Source organism: Heliangelus exortis, chromosome 31 (genome assembly GCF_036169615.1).
Source record: "Heliangelus exortis chromosome 31, bHelExo1.hap1, whole genome shotgun sequence".
Lineage (NCBI taxonomy): Eukaryota > Metazoa > Chordata > Aves > Apodiformes > Trochilidae > Heliangelus > Heliangelus exortis.
The window spans coordinates 992500-1015717 of record NC_092452.1 but is presented as its reverse complement, the minus strand read 5'-3'; the positions used below and the strand labels follow the sequence as shown (position 1 = coordinate 1015717).

The following is a 23218-nucleotide window of genomic DNA, read 5'->3' as shown; positions in this document are numbered from 1 at the left end:
ACTGGAACAGAAGTTGCTTCCTCACTTCTCCTCATCAAGATCCTGACACTGCTAACACCTCAGGTGAAGAGGACAGGCACTACTAAAATTTATCTTATAAATAAGTATCTGTGGCTCTACACAGAGCAACAAGCTTCTGTCCTGAGTGCAAAGACAACTTCATAATAAATAAACAGAAATTTGGTGCTGGAACCATCTATATTTCTCCCTCCCAAGATCCTTCTAAGGAGGTCACAGAAGGGTCAAACGAGTTGACTCAATTTTCAGCATTTTCAACCCTACCTCTTTGCTGCCATCAGGATCTGTATCACTGCTGAAATGTGTGTAATGCAAACAGAAATTTGGTGCTGGAACCATCTATAGTTCTCCCTCCCAAGATGTTTCCAAGGAGCTCACAGAAGGGTCAAACGAGTCGACTGAATTTTCAGCCTTTTCAACCCCTACCTCTTTGCTGCCATCAGGATCTGTGTCACTGCTGAAATCTTCTGTGTTGAGATTTTCAAAATCTGATTCCCCCACAGCAATTGGGACCCGGACAGTGAGGTTTGGGTTGTTGATGAAGGACATGTGATCCTCATCAATGATGTATTTCTCCACGCTGCTCCCGATGCCGCTCGTGGTGCCGTTGCCATTCTTCTGATAATCAATGTCCCTGTTGATATCAGGCCCTGTGTGGTTGGCAATGCAGTTGACCTTCTTGTCATAGAGCTCATCCAAGGGTTTGACCTCATCTCCTTCCCTCTGCTTGAAGTGGGCTTGCATAAACTCCCGGACTTTGGCTTTGGTCCAGGCGATGCCCTTCTTGATGCGGATGACAGAGATCTGCAGGTTGTTCATCTCCCCATCATCATCCGTGGCTGCCAAGTTGTCTGCACTGAAGGAGCTCAGGAGCAAGGCCAAGAAGAGGTTCAGCACCTGCAAAAGAAGAGGGCAGGCTTGGCAGAGCTGCCACACGAAGGGTTTCTTCCAGCTTGAGCCATCCCAGCTCTGTTCCCTTGCCCACATCCACCCCAAGGCTTATTTTGTCAGAAGTCCTCCCAGAGAGAGCTCACAACACTCCTTCAAAGACATCCAACTGTTCACACTACTTCATTCTTCCTTTTACATTTTCCTCCACAGGCTTTTTCTCCAGAAAATTTGGGACCAGAAGGAAACATCATGATCCAGCCTTAACCTCCCACACACCAGGCCGTGCGATTTCTCTTGCACACAACTCTACCTCATGACTGAGCCAGTGGGAAGATCTCCCCAGAAAACTTCCAACCTGCTTTTTAACACTTCAGGACCTTCCCCTGCCTACCACGTGATTGCCATTTCAAATGCTGCCTCCTCTGAAGCTTCTTTTAGCCCCTCAGACGAGGTCTGTCCCCTTTGTCTCAGGGTTTTGTACCTGGAATTTTTATTGCGAAGGGCTCGGGTGTTTTATTTACGGGCAACTGTTGAAGGCCTTAACAGAGAGTTAAGATTTCTGATATTTGTTATCAATTTGTTTCTGATATTTGATAAGATGTTCTGATATTTGAGAGATATCTGATATCTCTCTCTTCTGAGAGAGATTTCTGATATTTGTTGACCAAAGTCAACAGGACTTGTTACATCAAAGGCCATGAAGGACCCCAACAACGAGCAATGAGTCTTCCAGCCAAGTCCTCTGCTTCCCCCATCTCCTAACCCCACCCAGAGGCCACCAACAAAGCCCACCAGTAACCATTTACTGACCACCAGATTTCCGATGACCATGACCATCATGAAGACAATCAAGCACATGGCCTGTCCTGCTACTTCCATACAATCCCACATGGTCTCAATCCATTCCCCACACAACACACGGAAGACAATAAGGAAGGAGTGGAAGAAATCGTGCATGTGCCAGCGGGGTAGCTCACACTCCGGATTGATCTTGCAGACACACTCCTTGTAGCTTTTGCCAAAGAGCTGCATGCCCACCACAGCAAAGATGAAGACAATGATGGCAAGCACCAAGGTCAAGTTCCCCAAAGCACCCACTGAGTTCCCGATGATTTTGATCAGCATGTTCAGTGTGGGCCAGGACTTGGCCAGTTTGAAGACTCTCAGCTGCAAAGGGAAGCAAAAAAAAAAAGGAGAAAAATGTCACTTGGTTTCACTTTGTCAGGCAGAACTATTTGGGACTCAGTTATCCCCCACGCAATGGGGGGATAGCACAGTGCTTTCTTCTTGCTTGCAAACTCTGGACCATTAAGGAGACTTATTTGAAGAGTATGTGTCCCCCCAAAATTCCTTTTTTCTTTCCTAAATGCTTCTCGTCTTCCCCTGGAAAAACAAGGACTGGTTTTCCTGCCATATCCAGAACACACGATCAAAGTTGACCAATTTCCAGAGATCACAGAACCACAGAATGTGATTGGGTTGGAAGGGACCTTAAAGATCCTCTAGTTCCAACCACCCTGCCATGAACAGGGACATCTCCCTGCCAGGTGTCCTGCTCCCTCTATATCCCCTTCAAAACCATCTCATTCAGAGACAGCTGGATACAAGCAGAAGGTTCTGAGTTCTGGGCTCCTTGCAAATTCTGACCTAAGTTCTGCATCTCTGCACCCAAAAATCTAACCTTGAGGTTCTCATGATTTCATTTTCTAAAGCTTAACCACTGACAGCTCAAGTTAAAAGTGCTCACAGGCTGTAGGTACCCAAAACTTTTATTCTACAACCTACAAAACCTGACCACAGGGACTAAGTGGTGCATTCTGAGATGGTCCAGCTCCATCCAGACCAAGTAATTTACACCAAAACACCTCCCAAGTCATCCCTCACAGCCAGAATGCCACGTTGATCTCATAAACAGCAGTTGGGAAGCAGAAGTGACCATAAAAGTGACACTGCTCCATCTGTGTCCTCCCCAAACCCAGAGGAAAGTGGGGTCTGCCTTTTCTTGTGTAAAAAGCTTTCTAGCAGCTCCAAGAAAAAAATAAAAATTGAAATATTGAATACCAATCGAAAAGATCTCAGCACAGAAAGTCCTTCCACATCTGCCAGACTCAGTTCCATTAAGCTGAGGGAGACAATAAAGCCATCAAAGATATTCCAGCCTTCTTGGAAATAATAGTAGGGATCCATGGCAATCAGCTTCAGAAACATCTCTGCTGTGAAAATTCCAGTGAACACCTGGAGGGGTGAGGAGAGAGACAAAGAACAGGCAAGGATTTGTTTCTGTTTTCTCTTCTGAACTTCAGGCTCAGCATCAAACCCTGCAACTTGTCACAGCCACACACCCCATCCAGAGCACCCTGTCCCCATCCAGAGCAGCACAAACACCTCTGACCTGCTGAGGAGCATCAGCAACTAAGAGATGGGTTTTTAAGGAGGAAAAAATTCTGACCAGGGAAGTGCACCCTGAGCAAACCTCCCCAAACTGCACTGAGGACAAAGTCACACCACTCTGGAGCCTGGACCAGCAGCTCCTTCAAGCTGGAATCCCAGTCAGAGGTGTGTAAGGAATTTTTCCCAATCCTTTCTTACCAGGTTTCCCACGGAGAGCACATGTTCAAACTCTGGGGTCATGGGGTGATGCTCCATGGCCATGAACAAGGTGTTCAGCACAATGCAGATGGTGATGGCCAAGTCAACAAAAGGATCCATGACAATTAAGTTCACTATCTCCTTCAGCTTGATCCAGTAGGGGTGGCATTCCCAGATCAAGAACGTGTTGGCAAACTTGTACCAGCAAGGGGGACACTTCCTCTGGGACTCTTCCAGCTCTAGAGTGACAAAAAAAACCCAAACAGCCACAGGGTTGAGACTTCAGCTCTGAGGTTTTTGGATCTAACTGGTGCTCAGCACAGCTAAAAAACTGATTTTCCCCATCATGATTCTAGGATGGCCCCCCTTGTGTCTCAACAACTCCTGGGACAAAGATATTTTTGCCCTAAGAAGCACAAAGAACTCCAGGATGCTCAGCAAGAGCTTCCAAGAGTTCCCAAGCCAGGAACCTCATGAGCACAGCAAATCCCACAAGGTCACTACAAGAGGAGTCAACTTTTTCTGCTGAGCTTCACCCACTTCTCCTCTGTCCCCACCACTCGAGGTGACCTGGAAGCACAGCTCCCAACCTGGGCACCAGCTCCACGTGGACCTCATGATCCAACCCAAATGATTTTAGCTGGAGGGATATATTTAACTCGGAACTGATCAAGGTAAAATGGTTGAAATTAAAGTTACAGATTCTAAATTGCCTTTGCTGACAGCTTTTAAATAACTGAAATTAATTCCGTGCTGAATGCAGACAGGGTCTAAAAGAGGAAAGACATGACATAATCTTGCAAAGGATTTTCAGCAGGAATAGCCTGATTAACACCAACCACATCCAAGCAAACACGATGCTGTGTCCATTTTTTTTTTTTTTTTACACTGCCTTGGGGGGAAAAAGTTAAATCAGGAGTTCCCCCCCTCCATTCCTTGACTTGCAACGATTCCGTTCAGACTACACAGCTGCTCATGCTGAAGTTTTGGGGTTTTTTTTTTATTTCTATGGGAAGGGAAAGGACCACTGCACTCTCCCTCCCATTGGTTCTCTGGTTGCTTAGTATTTAGTTGCCTTGGAATTTCTGAAGTTAAAAAAGAAGCCCCTGGCACTGCAGCCCCGTGGGCGTTTGCGCAGGAGGGAAGCAGCAGCAGAACCCTGCTCTGTTTCAATGTATATTTAGTTTTCATACAATTTTCTTGCAGGAGACAGCAGGAACTGGAGATCATCAACCTCATATGGCTGCTGTTCAGAAATTCTTGCTGGCTCCTGCATAACAGATTTGGAAACCTCAGCTCCGTGTGCTGCCCCTTCCAGCATCTCTGTCAGCCACGAGTCCCTTTCTCTCCTGACAGCTGCCACACTGCAGCTCTTCAAGCAGCTCAAATCCTCTTCTCCCGTGGCCTGGAGGCAAAGGGGGGTTCTCCCCACTCCTGGGGAGGTGGCAGAAGACAAAAAAACCTCTACCAGACATGGTTTTGCTCCTGTGATCTCCACGCCACATCCTCGGTATTGTAAAATTACAACTCTTTGGTACCTTAGCTCTGCACTCAGACAATTCAGGTGCAAAATCAAGTAAAATGAAGTCCAATAAATCCTTCTGTATCAATAATGACTCAAAAGGAGCAGGTTTTGGCCCAATGAACACCTGACTACGTATTCCAAAGCAGAGACACCTGGATTTGGTGGGTCTGAAGAGCACGCATGTCCTTGGCCAGGAATTTGAGGCTCAAAATTGATCTGTGCTGTGCAGACCTCAGCCTGTAACCCCTGACACCCTTCACCCCACTCCCTTCCACTCCAGCCACAACAAAACCACCTCAGGAAGTTGGGACATCAGCACTCAGCATCCTCTTGGCCACGCTGAGCGTGCCCGTCCAGGTGTTTTGTGACCCCTCTGGACACCCAGGGCAGATGTGGTGGGAGGAACTGGTTCCTACAAACACACCACAAGAGGGCAACGGATACAAAACTATGGAAAAACCCCAAGAACACAACATCAAACCACACCTACCCTCCACCAGGGTGTTTGTCAACCCAGTCATCACGCTGTTGGTTCGATCCTTCCTTCCATAGGATGCGTTCACCTGATCCATGGAGACCATGAGGGAGCCACCAGCTTTCTTCCTGATTTCAATTTCAGTCATCCCCTGCAAAATTCAGATGCTGATGAACACAAACTCCTCATCTTCCTCCTGTTTCACCCACTACCAACCTAAAAATGCAGCACTTGTGCCCAAGACAAGAAGCATCTTCACTCCTGCTCTCCAGCTCATATTCTGCAAGTGGCTCAACCACATCCCAAACCCTCATTTCTGTAGCCTTAGAAAAATGAAGGTGTAGATTTTAAAGAGCATTTTTAAGGCTGCTGTGGTTCCAAAAGAGTTTATAAGATCACAGCCTGGCAGTGGCTCCTTTAGCCCATCCACTGCTTGGATGTGAGCTCCACCCCAGCCTCCTCTGAGTCACCCCAACTAAATAAGGTTTAGGAACCCAGCACTTGCTTGAAATAAACCAACATTTAATTCAAAAATCTGCATCAGAAAATTAGGATTAAAAAAAAAAAAAAAGCTCTGCCACATCACTGCCTGAAATTTCTCCCCTTTCCCATCAGTGATTCCATAACACAAGGGGGACCCACAGCTGAAGGACTCAATTCCAAGCCTTTTTTTTCCAGGAAGCCAAAAGGCAGAAGAGGAGGAGGAAGAGGAGGAAGAGGAGGAAGAGGAGGAAGAGGAGGAAGAGGAGGAAGAGGAGGAAGAGGAGGAAGAGGAGGAAGAGGAGGAAGAGGAGGAAAGGGGGGAAAGGGGGGAAAGGGGGGAAAGGGGGGAGAGGGGGGAAAGGGGGGAAAGGGGGGAAAGGGGGGAAAGGGGGGAAAGGGGGGAAAGGGGGGAAAGGGGGGAAAGGGGGGGAAAGGGGGAAAGGGGGGAAAAGGGGAGAAAGGGAGGAAAGGGAGGAGGAGGAGGAGGAGGAGAAGGAGAAGGAGGAGAAGGAGGAGGAGAAGGAGGAGAAGGAGGAGGAGAAGGAGGAGAAGGAGGAGAAGGAGGAGAAGGAGGAGAAGGAGGAGAAGGAGGAGAAGGAGGAGAAGGAGGAGAAGGAGGAGAAGGAGGAGAAGGAGGAGAAGGAGGAGAAGGAGGAGAAGGAGGAGAAGGAGAAGGAGGAGGAGAAGGAAGAGGTGGGTCACTGGGCTTGAGAGGGCAAAAGAGGGGGAGTTAAAGCAGAGGGTGTTTAATCCAAGGGAAACTTTTCCCTCCTGAGGCCAGCCCGAGGAACTCTGCTCCTGCTGACGGGTGCCTCGAGGGTGCCATTCAGGAGAGGAGGGCCAGATGGCCAGGCCTGGGGGCTCCCTACTCCCTGCCTTCCCTTACACCCTTACACTGCCATCAGGAGCTGCCTTATCTATTTTCACCTCAGGCAGAAGACGTCCCCCGGGCATGCTGGAGGGGGGACCCCCGATGAGGGAAACGACCCCGTTGCAATCCACGGTGCTGTTCCTCTTGAGGTTACGGCGGAGGTTGGGGAAGATCCGGGAGGATCTGCTGCCCTGGCTGTAACCGCTGTAACCACTGTAGCTGCTCCTCCTGTCCCTGCCACGGATGGGGATGAAGAGGGAATCCCTCCGACCTTCGCTCTCCTCCACGGTGCTGTGCTCGTCGTCCGCGAATTCGTTCTCCGAGCCCGGGTCCCGAAATCTCCCCTTGTAGCTGAAAATGCTGCTCTTGCTGTTGTGGCGGGAGAGAAAAGGGGAGCCTGGGATGCTGAGGAGAGACTGGGATGGGAAAAAAGAAAGAATGACAACGGGGTGAGCAGTAGGGAAAAGAAGGGCTGCCCTGACATCGAAGAATCGCAGAATCGGAAGGGTTGGAAGGGATCTTTAACATCACCCAGTCCCAACCCTCCTGCCATGGGCACCTCCCAGAGATCAGGGTGCTCAGAGCCTTGGGAGAGCAGGGCTGCCCTGACATCAAGGAACCATAGAATTGTCAGGCTTGGAAGGGATTTTTAAGATCACCCAGTGTCAACCCTCCTTCTGTGGGCAGGGACACATCCTACAGATCAGGCTGCTCAGAGCCCTGGGTGAGCAGTATGGAAAACAAGGGCTGCCCTGACATCAAGGAATCACAGAATTGTCAGGCTTGGAAGGGATCTTTAAGATCACCCAGGTCCAACCCCCCTGCTGTGGCACCCACAGATCAGGGTGCTCAGATCCCTATATCCAGCCTGGTCTTCAAAATTCCAGGGATGGATGGGGCTCCCACCACCTCTCTGGGCAACCTGTGCCTGTGTCTCACCACCCCCAGGGGGAAGAACTTCCTAACCTCCAGTCTAAAGCTCCCCTCCTCTAGTTTGAATCCATTCCCCCATGTCCTATCACTCCCTGACATCCTGAAAAATCCCTTCCCAGCTTCCTTGTAGCCCCTTTCAGATGCTGGAAGGACACAACGAGGTCTCCTTGAAGCCTTCTCCTCTCCATAACCCCAACTCTCAGTCTGTCCTCACAGGAGAGGTGCTCCAGCCCTCTGAGCATCCTCCTGGCCCTTCTCTGGACACATCCCAGCACCTCCATCTCTTTCTTGTAACAGGGGCTCCAGAACTGGACTCAGGACTCCAAGTGGGGTCTTGAGAGCAGAGAAGAGGGAGAGAATCCCCTCCCTTGATCTGCTGGCCACACTTCTCTTGATGCAGCCAAGGATTCAGTTGCCTTTCTGGGCTGCAAGTGCCCACTGATGGCTCATGTTGAACTTCTCATCCACCAGCACTCCCAAGTCCTTTTCCTCAGGCTGCTAAAGTAGTTTCACTCCCTTCTCCAGCTCTACACAAACCATCACCACTTCCTCCTCAACTGCAGCTGAGAAGCTCTTTGGCTGCCTGAGCTACAGTGGTGAAAAAGTGACCTGGTTAGATCAGGACAGCCTGGAAGAGGTTGAGTCACCATCCCTGGATGTGTCCAAGGGTCCTTTAGATGTGGTTTTGGGGGATATGGTTTAGGGGAGAACTCTGTAGAGTGGGGATGATGGTTGGATTCAATGATCCCAAGGGTCTTTTCCAACCTGAAAGATTCCAGGATTCACTACCCTCAGGAACAATTTATGGCAGGGTTAAGCATGTGCAAGGTCCTCCTGATCCCCTGCAAGTTTAGGACAGGGGGTGGATTCCTTTGAGATGCTGATCAGGATCTCAACTACAACACCCTCCTGACTACAAAGAAGCCTAAACATGAGCACAGTAAATGAAAACTACCTGGTTCATGATGGAAAATTTCCTTCCTAGCCTGTTATCTGGTAGCCTGAAGGCTTTCCTCCTCATGCCATCCTCAGACTCTGACTTGAACACCTTCTCATTGTCACACTTCTCCTCTCCTTCTGACAGCTCCTTGTCCTTCTTTTTCTTCCTCCTGTTCCGACGTTCCTTGGCACTCTTGGAGCTGAGTTTGGAAATCTCTGAAGAGCTGCGGGACATCCTCACCCCACCATCATCTTCCACAGCATCTTCAGAGACTGTCCCTGCTGAAGTGACCATAGCAGCAGCCTGAGGGTGAAGGAAGGGAAAAAAAAAATAAAAAAATCAGATTTTACCACCATTCGTGCTCCATTTTCAACTTGAGCAGAGTCTGACTTAATGCATTTAAGCACAAGGGCTTGGGGGGGGGGGGATTAAGATGCTTTTTCTTTCTCTTGGAGGCAAGTTGGGAGTCAGGACTTGTAAATATTTTTATTGTCTCCTTTTGCAGGTAGGAAAATCTCCCCCAGTCCCTCAGCTTTGTTTGGAAGCATCTGAGAAAGGACCAACAATGATGTACCTACAAAAGAATTTCCTATGCTTTAAGGGAAACTCTGGGAACATTTCAAACTTCCTTAATAGAAGGGGATTTTCCTGCACAAAACAAAAATAGCAACTTTGAATATACTGAGGACAAACCAGAAGGTTTGAGCCCCAGTCAACACAGCCATGGGCTGGCTGCATGTTTTTTTGATTATACATCACTGCTCTGCAACCATAGGCAAATAATTTGTAAATGCATCCAAAAATACACAGAGAAAACCACTCACCTGTGCCTCTTCCTGCTGCTTTTTCAATTGCTCTAACATGGCTTTAAATTCTGCCTCCTTCTGCTCTGCCTCCTCCAGCGTGGCCTGGTTCTGTTCTTCATAAGCCATGGCTACCACAGCCAGAATGAGATTAACCAGATAAAATGATCCCACAAAGATCACTAAGACAAAGAAGATCATGTAGGTTTTTCCTGCTGCTCGTAAGGTCTGAAAGTGGAAAAGAAAGGGAGAGGAAAAAGAAAGGGGAAAGCAGTTTCAGGGTGACACTCGATCCGTCAGCTGACCCCAAATTTCTTGACCTGAATGCTTTTAAGAAAATAAGAGAGGTGCTGAATATTTAACACCTCAGCACTTCCACTGCAAAGCACCAAGATGCTGCACATTCAGTAGCCCCAAACACAAAAGGTGACCATGCCACCACCAAAGGTGACATCCCTCCTCTTCTCTAAAGGAACATCTGATGGATGCCAACCAAAAAAGGATTCAGAAGTGCAGCCTGAAACCCAATGCTCAGGCTCCTTCAAAACAAGACAAAACTGAAGAAAAAGCCATTTCAGCAAGGTCCCTAAACCCTCCTCAGCTTACAAGGAAACACTCTGCCCTCCAAAGGGCCTGAGGTGGGAACTGCTCCCCATCTCCTGCAGCAGGTTTAATTCCCAGAATTAATTCCCAGCTCAGCTGCACACACACTGAGCTCCCATCACCCCCCCTGGTCCCAAAGGTGATGCCCTCCCCAGCACCCATCTCTTTGTGCAGCTTTGCTTGGCTTCCAGAGAGGAGGAAAAACCCCAATCTTGTCACATTTCCCTTTCCCATCTCACCCCTGAATTCTGGTGGGGTTTTCCAGCATAGTCAAGTGTTTACTTACTAATTGATACAAGTTTTCCCAAAAGTCCTGAGTCATAAGGCGAAATAAAGCCAGGAAAGCCCAGCTGAAAGTGTCAAAGCTTGTGTAACCATAGTTGGGGTTCCTTCCTGCCTTCATGCACGTGTAACCCTCTGGGCATTGACTGTGGAGAAGACAAAAACCATTTCAGGGCAAAGCAGTGAAAGCTGTGAATGCATCTCACCCATGCTTAGGGAGATATTCACAGGGTAAGAATGGGTAAGAAATGGTAAGAAATGGCATGAATCACAGAATCAGAGAATGGGCTGGGTTGGAAGGGACCTCAGAGCTCATCAAGTCCAACCTTTGCTCCACTCCCCCCGTGGTTCCCAGCCCATGGCACTGAGTGCCACATCCAGGCTCTTTTGAAATAGCTCCAGGGATGGAGAATCCACCCCTTCCCTGGGCAGCCCATTCCAATGGCTGAGCACCCTCTCCAGAAAGAAATTCTTTCTAATGTCCAACCTAAACCTCCCCTGGCACAACTTGAGACCTCTTGTGCCCTCTTGTCTTGCTGAGAGTTGCCTGGGAAAAGAGCCCAACCCCCCCTGGCTCCAACCTCCTTTCAGGGAGTTGGAGAGAGTGATGAGGTCTCCCCTGAGCCTCCTCTTCTCCAGCCTCAACACCCCCAGCTCCCTCAGCCCTTCCTCACAGGAATTCTGCTGGATCCCTTCCCAGCCTCCTTGCTCTTCTCTGGACCTGCTCCAGCACCTCAAGCTCCTTCCTGAGCTGAGGGGCCCAGAACTGGACACAGGACTCAAGCTGTGGCCTCCCCAGGGCTGAGCACAGGGGCAGAATCCCTTCCCTGGACCTGCTGGCCACGCTGTTCCTGAGCCAGCCCAGGATGCCCTTGGCCTTCTTGGCCACCTAGGCACACTGCTGGCTCCTCTTCACCTTCCTGGCAATCCCAGGTCCCTTTTTGCCACTCTGTGCCCAGCCTGGAGCTCCCCATGGGGTTGTTGTGTTGAACCTCATCCCCTTGGGATCAGCCCAACTCTCCAGTCTGTCCAGGTCCCTCTGCAGAGCCCTCCTGCCTTCCAGCTGATCCACACTCCCCCCACCTTAGTGTCATCTGCAAATTTGCTGATGAGGGACTCAATCCCCTCATCTAAATCATCTATAAAGACATTAAACAGCACTGGGCCCAACGCTGATCCCTGGGGGACACCACGGCCGCCATTTTGAGGCAGCCCCGTTCAGCTCCACTCTCTGGGCCCGTTCCAGCCAGTTCCTAACCCAGCACAGAGTGCTCCTGCCTGATCTATGGCCTGACAGCTTTTTCAGGAGAATCCCGTGGGAGACGGTGTCAAAGGCCTTGCTGAAGTCCAGGGAGACACATCCACAGCCTTCCCCTCATCCACCAGGGATCATAAAAGGAGCTCAGGTTGGTCAGACAGGACCTGCCCTTCCTAACCCCGTGCTGGCTGGGTCTGATCCCCTGTCCCTCCTGTAGGAGCTGGGTGATTGCCCCCGGGATGAGCTGCTCCAGAACCTTGACCATGAGGTCAGGCTTTTGTGGCAGGTGAGGACAGCAGAGGAGGAGGCTGAAAGGGTTTGAGCAGAGCCTTCCCGTCTTTGTCCTGCAGAAAAAAGATGCAGCAAGAGGAGGTTTTTCACCCAGCCCTAAGTGGCTTTTCCAGCTCAAGGACTGGGTGAAAAAAACCACTTGGAGGCAACAGCACACGACAAGTTTCCACTTCTGAACCTCCATCCTCTGCTTCTCTAATGATTCTCAGGATTGGATTCAGGGGGAAATAAAATCATCACCCTCAGCCAGAGCTGTCTCCTGAGATGACACAAACAATGTCAGCTCATGTTGTGTTAGTCAGAGAGTAACAATGGAGTAGTGATTAGATTAAGACATGTGAACCCTTTTACACATGAAATAACACCAGAACCAACAAAGGAAGCAACAGGAAATATTCCAAATATTCCATTAGCCAAGATCAACGGTAATTAAGAGTCTTTACTTTTAATGAAGCTCAACACTCACCCTGCATCTGAGCTGTTACCACAGAGCAAAGGATCAGGGGCACCAGGAATGATGTAAAAATTGGCTGGAGAAAATGAAAAAGGAAAGATTACATGCACAGACATATGGAGTGAGAGGATTTAACATACTAGAGCACTACAAAAACCCTTCACTTAAGAGCCCTCTACTGATAAATTTATCAGTCCACAAACACAACCTGAAACAACATTAGCTCTGCCCAAGTTTAAACATCTCCCTGGAAGTCAGACTATTTGTAGTAAAGACCTAAAACCAGCTGACTGCATAGCAGAGAAGCTCAAAGTGGGACAGGAAGAAAAAATCAAGTTAAAAAAACTTGGAGGCTTCTCCTTGATCATCTCATTTACCATTTACAGCCCTGAAACCCCAAGCAGAAACAGGACCAACAGCTTCATGTGCAGTCTCTGAAGAACTCAGCAAAACTCAGTGAAGTTCAGCCCAGGGGAATGGGAAGAGTAATTTGGCATTTACCATGTTTAATCAGAGACAAAACAGGAAAAAAATACAATGAAGTATCAGTTAAAAGAGCAGAGCCAAGACCTTCTGAAGGAAGAAACATCTCACCGAGGTTTCTAAAAACTGAAATGTATCTGAGCCCAGGGTTTTTACCCCAGATCCTAAGGCAGGACAGAACTCCTGGCCAGCAGCATTAAGCCAAAGGAGAAGTTTTGAGGGAATATCACTGCAGAAATACCTACACATATTGTTGGTGTATTCCTCCCAGTCAAAGCCCCTCGAGCCATTATCCAGGAAAGTCTCATTCACATTAATTGGCCAAATCACACACTTGTTCCTCAAATTGCCCATGAAAAGCTGCAACCCAATCAGGGCAAAGACACTGAGACAAAACACAGTCAAGATCATGACATCTGAAAGCTTCTTCACAGACTGAATTAGGGCCCCCACAATGGTCTTCAAGCCTGCAGAGAAGAAAACAAGATCAGAAATCACTCCTGGAGAGGGCAAAGGCATTGAGAATTCAAACCCATCCAGTACCTTCTTTGCTCTAGGGTGGCAAAAGTTTTTTTTTTTTTTGGTTTGGGGAACCCTGACTCGTGTTCAGGGTTTTCCATAGGGTGCAGTAAAGGTGAGGGATGACCCAAGCTCCCCCTTTTCAACAGTGAACTCCCAAAAGTTGGAAGAAACCAAAAACCATCATGAGAATCTCTGAGCCTTGCTGGGGAGGAGGCAAAGAGGCTGGGGAATGGTTTGTCCCAAACAAAGATCCAAGGGCTATAAACCTCTCCATGGACACACTCAGCTGGTGTTGGAGCCTGGTTTTTTTGGCACAAACTCCAACAAATGGCAGAGATCAAATCTGATTAAAGTGTTTCAGCACTTCCCCTTGCCTGGTGGGAGCTGAATCTTGCTTTTAGGAGCTGGGTTTTCTTACAGGGAAGGCAGGAGTGCTGGCTCCTTGGGATTTACCAAGGCTGTCAGGATCATTAGGAAATGAAAGTGAGTTCCAAACCATCCCTGAGTTGGGGGCAGAAGGCAGGACCAACACTTGCAGGAGACAGATCTAAACAAACAAGAGCTTTGGCTGCAGAAGGAAGTGTCAGGGAGCTTTAATCAGCTCTCCTGATGCTCAGTAGGATGATTCTGCATTTATAATAAATGAGTAGGGAAGGAGGAAACAATAAATCAGAGCTCCAGCTGAATTTGGGAACCCGTAACAAAAACCCTTCCTATACCAGCAGAGGTTTGATCCATATCAGGAACACAAAGATAAAAGAAAAAAAAAAACCACAAAAAAGGGAAATCTTAGGGAGGGGTAATTTTTTTTTTTTTTTTTTTGGGTATCTTTTACTTCAATCTTCAAAACTTTTGCTCAATGCCAAAGCCCTACTCCAAGACAAAGCAGGTTGAGGTTCTTGCTGGTGGTTCTTGCAGACAAATCTCAGTTGCATGCTCATCTCCACTGCTCCAAACACACCACATGCAGCCCTCTGGTTCTGGTTTGGATGTTGTTCTCTCACAAATCTATAGACCCTCCACACCTGCATGGAATTTTAGCCAGTGCCATGTCACCTTCTGGGACTATTTTTCTGTCATCTAAAAACCACACTGAGGAGAATTCCAATTATTGATAGAAGATGTGGCCATAACAGCAAGGTCATTGTCACATGAGCTCAGCACAGTGTTGAAATTTCCACTCCATTCCTTTATCTTTTAATATTAAATATATTCTAAAAATCACTTCTGCCCTGGGACATGGCAGCACTGAAACCCATAAAGAGCATTCCAGGCCTAAATTTGTATTAAATAACCCAAAAGTAGAATTACACAAATGCTTGACAAATTCCTCACATTATTAGCCCCAAAATCAACAGGGGGGCAAAGGCTGTGCTTTCCCTCCATGCTGCAAAACCCCAGGGAGGGCAACCCCATCCCAGAGCCCAACCCATCCAAAAATCACCAAAGTTTTGCCACTTCCAGTTGAGTTCAGTTTGCCCAGAATTCCAACAGGATCCCCTCAGCTGGGTGCAGCAAAATCATCCCTTTGATGAAGAGTAAAGCTGCACAGAACTTAAAAAAAAACCCCAGATTTTATCCCCCCCCCCCCACCACCTTGCTGTTATTTGGAATAAAGGCAAAACCTCCATTTGTGTGGAGCAGGATGGAGAGAATGATACAAAACTGAAGGGTTTTGCTCCTTTCCCAGAGGAAGATGAAGCTGAGTCCCACGTGGAAGAATCAGCTCATTAAAGCTGCAGCATCTTCACTTTGATTAGGAAAGCAAAATAGAACAAAACTACTTTTAACAGGGATGCTTTTCTTGGAGCAAGCCAAATAAATCCTGTAAGCAGGGGGACAGAAAGGCAACTGCACTCCAGGTCTGCCCAAACAGGTTCTGCTCTTTGGATGTGCAGTGCCAAACATCAAGGAAGGCTTTGGAAAAACAGGATTCCATTCAGTGCAAGGAAAGCAGGTGCCACTTAAAGAACATCATGCACAAAAGCCATGAAATCCAATGGGTTTAGCAGTCTGGAATGGGGACAAAAATGATGGGGCCCTAGAATTCCATAGGCTCTTTGCTGGCAAAGGTGTTGAGAAAGCAAAAAAGCACCAGGAACCAAACCACAAAGGAAGAGGAGATCAAAACTCATCAAGTGATTGTTTTAGGTGTCTGCTTTGAGACAGGTCAAGCAACTGGAAAACTCCCAGTGCTTCAGTCCTGTGAAAACTGAGGCTGGAGCTGAAAAGCAGGGACACTTCTGAGGAACCATCTGCACGAGACTTTGCAATGCCAGAGCTCAGGATCAGAAGAATATTCCCAGCCTGTGTTGCCTCCAGGGTCTCTTGCAAGAAAGAAAGGGTCAGAGCTCACCCTTTGGCACCCGGATGGAGCTCAGAATCTGGAAGGAGCTGTGGAAGGAACAATCCTGAAGCTCTGGTGAGATGAGCAGGTCTGTGAATGGGGACTTCTTCTGGCTTACTGAAAGCTCAGAGATTTTGGGCCACACACAGTTGCTTTAACAGCTCTCAACTGGCTCCACTACAGCATCCAAATGCAAAAGCTGGTAGTGCCAGTCCTCTCTTTACCTTCATCTGTCTCAAACTGGCAGCATCAACCCTTCCTGAAGGCAGGGAGGGAAATTTATTGCCATTCCCTGCCCCAGGCACCAGCTGCCTCCAAGCCACTGAAGGTTTTTTACTCTTGGTTGGGTTTCGCTCCCTTGTTTTACAAAATCCTTCCCCAGAAACACTGATGGGCTGGGGATGATTCTCAGCAGCAGAAGGGAGGGAGTTCCTGATCCCTTCTTCATCTTTATTCACTTTGGATTTTATATCTGACTTTGGTTTCCAAGATCCAGCAGCCCCAAGGAAAAAGAAGGATGGAACAGCAAGATGTTCACCCCATAGCCCAGAAGCCTCGGTTTCCAACCAAGGGTTTGGAAGAAGGGGTTTTTTTATCCAGACTGCAAAGCCCATCAAAAAATATCCCAGTGCCACTTTTGGGAAACAAAGCAGTGCAGGAGGAGAAGGGAAGCAGTGGAAAAGGGGGACACACACACACAAAAGAGCAGCTGTGAATGCTTCATGGTTCTCACCTGGAATGACAGAGATAGTTTTCAAAGCTCGGAGAACTCTGAAAGTTCTCAATGCTGAGACATTCCCAAGGTCCACAAACTCTGTGACATATCTGCAATGAGGGAGGTTCACACAACAAAAAAAAAAAAAAAAAAAAAAAAGAAAAAACCACCATGACAATACACACACCAAAATCAAAGCACCACTACAGACAAAGCAATAACATCACTCACAGGGGCCCTGTACCCAACAGCCAAACACCAACCGGAGGCCTTACCTGGAATTACAGAAATAGTTTTCAAAGCTCTCAGAACCCTGAAAGTGCGCAGAGCTGAAACATTGCCTAGGTTTACAAACTCTGTTATATACCTGCAGAATTAAACCAGAGTTAATGGCACCATTGGGGTCACCTCCCTCTGCATACAGCTCTCTCTGTTTGCAGGAAAAAGCTTGTGATTTCCAATGCTTTACAAGTGGCATTGAAAAGAGAGAAAGAGAGAAGAAAGTTTCAGAGCCAAAACAGTTTTTAAGTTTCTCCAGGCTGCAACCAGCTTGCCCAGGTAATTCCTGGCTAAGTAGGACTTGAAAATTTATTGCTATTTCTGCAGAAGGCAGGAAAACTGTCAGGGAGATGAGGAGCATACCCTCAGCTCAGTGGTTTCAGGTATATTCCTGTCTTTACTGATCATTTTGGCTTTGATTAGTGCCTTTCATATTAATCCTTTCTGCTGGAGTCTGGGAGCCACGGGTGGGTGTGATTCTCCCCATTTTTCAAGGGGAAAACCCCTGGGATCCACAGATGAAAAGGCTGAGCACCAGGGGAACAGAATTCCATTTTACCAGAACTCAGAACATTTCCTCTGTGCTGCCTGGGGAGGAACCTGGTGTGAAAAAACAAAACAAAACAAACCTAGAAAAAGCCAAGAACTGCACAATAGTCCAAGATTCTCCTTGCTGCAGAAAAGTGCTTCATAAAACTTCTTGGTGGGATGGAAAGAACACGGGGCCACAAAAAGGGTTTGAAGTCAACAGGCAACCCCAGCAGAAACCAGGAGGTTATTTAGAGTAGTGAGAGCTTTAACACATTTATTTAAAACCCATGCACTGAGCCTTTTCAAGCTGGCAGGCTGTTCCTTGGGAATTGAGCAGGAAACAAAGGGATTGGAACACAGACTGTGCACAGGAGTGGGGGTCAAAACCCTCCCAGCTGTTCCCAAGTGAATCCAGAGTCCCAGTGAGTTCCCCCTGATTTGCCTTTGGTGTACAATGTTCAACTCTTTGCATGGCATTTAAACACAGGACTAAGAAGCAAGTAGAAAAAAAAATGCTCAAGGAAATTAACAACCTCGGGTGCAGAATACAGAAAAAAAAAAAAAAAAAAAAAAGGTGTTTTATAGGATCGATGCTATCGAGTGCTCTGAAGCCTTGAAAATCAGGCTCCTGAGCCTTCCTACACCAGCCCTCAGCTGCTGGTTCCCCAAAGCAATGGAAAAGGGAAAAATAAAATTCATCTCTCCCACCCACAGCTGTGAATTCAGACATCCCCAGAAATCTGCATTATGAGACCAAAGAAATTCAGGCATCCCCACGAATCCGCATTAGGAGACCCAATGCGAGCTGATCTGGCATGAAAGAAAAGAATGAGGAAGGAAAAGGAAAATTGTTGCTTTTCCTGACACTGCAACTTCATCAGAAATGGGTTTGGAACTTTTCAGCCTGAAGTGGCAGCTTGAGGGATGTCAAACTGCAAGCCCAAGGAGGAAGGAGGGGTGGAGGTGAGGACTGGAAGATGTTTGGCTCCTGGTCTTATGCTGAACAGCACAAGTGTGTGAGCAATGCCAGGTTTATATTAATAAAAGGTTTATATTAATTATTATATTAATTGAATTATTTTATTACAATTAATTAAAAGGTTTATATGAATAAAAGCAGCTTTCAAAAAACCATTTTTGCAACAGCAGCTCCATCCAGCTGCATTTTAGATCTGTGACCGCGTGTCAGGCTAAAGCTTTCTTTTGGGGAAAAAAAAAAAAGAAAAAATCAAGAAAGAAATCTTTTGAGGGGATTCCCTTCAGTTTTCCTTGATTCATTTTTTTTCCTGACACACCAGCCACCCCCTTCCTAAGGTCTCATCCCCTCCTCTACTCCCCAAAGCCCTGCAACAATCTGGAAAACACAACTTACGCCATCATGATGACACTGAAATCCAACCAGTTCCAGGGATCCCGCAGGAAAGTGAAGCCATCTATACAGAAACCTCTTGCAATAATTTTCACAAGTGATTCAAAGGTATAAATCCCAGTGAATGTATACCTGGGGGAAGGGAGAGAGATGCCCTGAGGGGTTTGTGCCAACTTCGTCGTGGTCGTGAAACGAAAGGAGAGGAAAGGTCTGGGAGATGGGGTAAAACCACAAAAAGTTGACTTACTCCACATTCTTGGACCATTCAGGTGGGTTACTAAAAGTCATGAATACACAGTTGGTCAAAATAGTGCACATAATGATCATGCTAAATACTGTGGAACAAAGTCAAGGATCAAAGGGACCCCAGCGTGGCTCCTTCCAGCACCTCCCAGCTCCCTAAAAATCACAATAAAACTCAGCAGATATTTCCATTCCATTCTCTGTGGACTGCAAGTACTGCAAAAACTGTGGCCAGGGGAAATAAGACAGGGGTGACCTGATATAAACAAGATTTTTTTGTCCCATTCCATTTTTTTTTAAGCTCCTGGGATGTCTTAGCCATTCCAAAATCACACAGACCTATAGGAAAATGTCTCCCTAAATAATCCCATATATTCAGTAACATCAAAAATACATCATTGCTAAAATAATCAGGAGGAAAGGGGGGTTGTTATCAGTGGAAAACATGGATTTAGCTTGGAAAAAATCTTAGGAATCTTTCCCAACATCTCCTGTGCTCAGGAGGAAGGTGCTGGGTGGATCTCAGGAGTGGTGCAGGAACAGCAGAACCAGAATCAGCAGTTGGAGAGGATTTTAATTCTTGAATTATTATCAAATATTCAATATATTTGAATATATTAATTCAAATATTTGAATTAATATCAAATCCAGGGGCTGTCTGGAGTTCCAAAGCAAAGCTCAAAGCCCAGGATCCAGCACCTTGCTCTGACAGATCTGCACCTCCCAGCTGCAAAAATAAATAAGCAAAAAAAAAAACCCATTCCCAGCCTCAGATCCCAAGTTGAGCATTAAAAGATGGGAAAGCTTTTTTTTTTTTTTCCTATGAGATGAAAGAAATAAGGATCTAGAAGGCTTTAGCAAAGGAATGTGTCCCCATTTTAGAGGCACTTTCTACAAATAAATAAATAAACAGGGAAAAGCCTAGCAAATATATTACTTTTTTTGATTTTTTTAAAGCAATGACAGATGCTGCTCATGTTTCTGGAGCCCTGCAGTGGAACATTTTGCCACTGCCATCAGAAGGAAGTTTAAGAGATACCAAAAGAGCAAGAAATCACCCAGTTTCTGATTCCACACGAGGTGTCTCTGGCTCCTTCTCCAAATCCTAATTTTATTTCACCCCTTTTTGCAGCTGCTAAAAGCTCAAATCCTCTGCACATAAACATAACCTGAAAGTGCAGCCCCTCCAAAGGATGCAGGTACAATTTAGCAGTGAAAACTAAATAAAATATTTAAAATATTTTAAAAAAACTTTTTTTTTTTTTTTTTTTAAGTGTGTGCTCTGCATCCAACCCAGCATCACCAGGCACAGAACTGGAATTCTGCTTGAACTGAGCAACAATCTCCTAGGTAAAAGTTTGTTTTTTTTTTCCCTAAATATCCAAAAGCAGCAATAAGTCAGTAATAAAAAGGATATGAATGTATCAAAATTTTAATAGCTATTCTTCTAAAGAGATTAAAAGGACTTAAAATGTACAAGGCAGGTGTGGCACTAAATCGGAAGAGTGTTTTCCCTCTGTTTAGTACTACAAAGGTCTGCAGAGAAAAAAAGAAAGAAAAAAGAGAGTTAATGCATGGAAATCAAAGCATGAATTGTATTTAAAACAACAACAACAAAAAAGGATTAACAATAACATTTTGTATAACATTTAATAACATTTTGTGATGTTTTAAAGAATAATTTCCTTTATGAAGTTCCCCTTAGGGTAAAACCATACCTACCAATCCATCATGAATAATTCTACTCAAATTTTCTACTCATTTTCTTTGGAAGCAAAATCTCCCATCCAAGAGCACCTACTGCTCCAGGAGGAAAAAAAATAAAATAATTAAAAATAATTATTTGAAAGAACCAAAAACTTGAAATTAGAACGTAACATCAGCACACTCAATGCACCTACTGCTCAAGGAAAAAAAAAATTTAAAAATAATATTTTGAAGGAACCAAAAAGTCAAAATTAGAATTTAACATCAGCACACTCAATGCACCTACTGATCAAAGAGGAAAAAAAATAAAATTATTTTAAAATAATAATTTGAAAGAACCAAAAGGTCAAAATTAGAACTTAATATCAGCACACCCAATGCACCTACTGCTCAAGGAGGAGAAAAAAAATTAAAAATAATAATTTAAAAGAACCAAAAAGTCAAAATTAGAATTTAACATCAGCACACTCAATGCACCTACTGCTCAAGGAGGAAAAAAAATAAAATAATTAAAAATAATTATTTGAAAGAACCAAAAACTTGAAATTAGAACGTAACATCAGCACACTCAATGCACCTACTGCTCAAGGAAAAAAAAAAAAATTAAAAATAATAATTGGAAGGAACCAAAAAGTCAAAATTAGAATTTAACATCAGCACACTCAATGCACCTACTGATCAAGGAGGAAAAAAAAAAATTATTTTAAAATAATAATTTGAAAGAACCAGAGTCAAAATTAGAACTGTGGTTCCTTAATATCAGCACACCCAATGCACCTACTGCTCAAGGAGAAAAAAAAAAATTAAAAATAATAATTGGAAGGAACCAAAAGGTCAAAATTAGAATTTAACATCAGCACACGCAATGCACCTACTGCTCAAGGAAAAAAAAAAAAAATTAAAAATAATAATTTGAAAGAACCAAAAAGTCAAAATTAGAATTTAACATCAGCACACTCAATGCACCTACTGCTCAAGGAAAAAAAAAAAAATTAAAAAAAATAATTTGAAAGAACCAAAGAATCGAAATTAGAACTGTGGTTCCTTAATATCAGCACACCCAATGCACCTACTGCTCAAGGAGGAAAAAAAAATTAAAAATAATAATTGGAAGGAACCAAAAAGTCAAAATTGGAACTTAATATCAGCACAATGCACTTACTGATCAAGGAAAAAAAAAATAAATTAAAACTAATAATATGAAAGAACCAAAGAGTCAAAATTAGAATTTAACATCAGCACACCCAATGCACCTACTGATCAAGGAAAAAAAAATTAAAAATAATAATTTAAAAGAACCAAAAGGTCAGAATTAGAATTTAATATCAGAAACCCAATGCACCTACTGCTCAAGGAGGAAAAAAAAAATTAAAAATAATAATTTAAAAGAACCAGAAAGCCAAAGCCCTTTCCTCAGCACCTTCTCCCCCATTTCCCACCCCCCGTGGGATGCAGCCCCCAGGCCAAGCCCAGGGACTCCCCGAGGGCTTTTTGCCAGCTCTGTGCTTCCCCAGGAGATTTTTTTTTTTCCTGAAATTTTGTCATTTCCCTCCCAGGGAAACAAAACGACATCTTTTGAGTTCATTTGGCTAAATGAGACCATTGAGCAGGAAATGATTTGAGGAGGAAATCAAAATCAGGTCGTGGCTGGGAGCTGAGTGAGAAAGATTATTTAGCAGGACCACTAATGCATCTCCCAAAAAAAAAAAAAAAAGCACTTTACAGACCAACCCTGCACAGCTCTGAAATTGCAGCATCAAGAATTAATGACCAGATTTACCTTGGCAGGGAAGAGGATTTTAAGAGGCCCTAAGTTTTTAAAATTGTAGATTGAGTGGTCAAGGGACACCAGGTTTTAAGACCCAGCTGCCCTGACGCCACCAAAATTTCAAGACCCACAGCTCATTCATTTTTAAATCTCCTTTTCTTGCCTCCTGCAGAGGTTTTGGGGGTTTGGGGTTTTGGGGCAGATCCCCACCCCCCCAGGATGCTCAACACTGAGCTCTCAGCTCCACCAAGCAATGGGATCTCCAGTGTGGCTGTGCTGAAGTGGGCTCAAAGTGAGTGGATTGAGACAGAAAAATCCTCTCTAAAATCCATGCAGTGGTTCTGATCCATTTCATAGGGAAAAAAAAATAAAAAATCACTGTGCAGGAGCCCTGTGGTTTGCTGAGATGCAGCTCAGAAAGGCAGAAATAAACCTGTTCCTCACCTGGAGGGATTTGCACACTGCTGTAGGGTCTTGCATCTGGGTAGGAACAACCCCAAGAACCAGAACCCCAAGGACAGGTTGGGGATGGAGCTGCTGGAGGGACCTGGGGGTGCTGGAGGATGGAAGGATGAGAATGAGCCAACGTGGCCAAGGTCAAAGGCACCTGGGGGACATTTGAAGGTGAGTGGTTGGTCAAGAGAGGTTCTTCTTCCCCTCTGCTCTGCTTGGGTGAGGCCACATCTGGAATATCTTGTCCAGTCGGGGTAGGAACAACCCCAAGAATGTTGTGGTCAAGGGCCACAAAGGTCAAAGGCACCTGGGGGGCATCAGAATTGGGGTGATTGGTCAGGAGAGGTTCTCCTTCCCCTCTACTCTGCTTGGGTGAGGCCACATC

General features: G+C 45.7%; 1 protein-coding gene across 6 annotated transcripts in view; it reads right to left on the bottom strand.

Annotated features, from left to right (window-relative positions):
- Positions 1 to 23218, bottom strand: part of SCN8A (sodium voltage-gated channel alpha subunit 8) — a 62671-nt gene that overhangs the window by 20639 nt on the left and 18814 nt on the right. For 3 of the 6 annotated variants that reach the window (XM_071729602.1, XM_071729603.1, XM_071729604.1), the window contains 15 exons: positions 20324 to 20441; positions 18910 to 19000; positions 18666 to 18794; positions 16502 to 16593; positions 13145 to 13366; positions 12429 to 12492; positions 10418 to 10559; positions 9550 to 9756; positions 8741 to 9028; positions 6909 to 7268; positions 5514 to 5649; positions 3499 to 3737; positions 2971 to 3144; positions 1720 to 2076; positions 445 to 915 (listed from right to left, as the gene is read on the bottom strand). In XM_071729602.1, the coding sequence (XP_071585703.1) occupies positions 445 to 915; positions 1720 to 2076; positions 2971 to 3144; positions 3499 to 3737; positions 5514 to 5649; positions 6909 to 7268; positions 8741 to 9028; positions 9550 to 9756; positions 10418 to 10559; positions 12429 to 12492; positions 13145 to 13366; positions 16502 to 16593; positions 18666 to 18794; positions 18910 to 19000; positions 20324 to 20441 (3090 nt within the window). Of the gene's footprint in view, positions 1 to 444; positions 916 to 1719; positions 2077 to 2970; positions 3145 to 3498; positions 3738 to 5513; positions 5650 to 6908; positions 7269 to 8740; positions 9029 to 9549; positions 9757 to 10417; positions 10560 to 12428; positions 12493 to 13144; positions 13367 to 16501; positions 16594 to 16758; positions 17202 to 18665; positions 18795 to 18909; positions 19001 to 20323; positions 20442 to 23218 lie in introns of those variants that run through there. The other 3 variants (XM_071729606.1, XM_071729607.1, XM_071729608.1) reach the window with 3 other exon arrangements.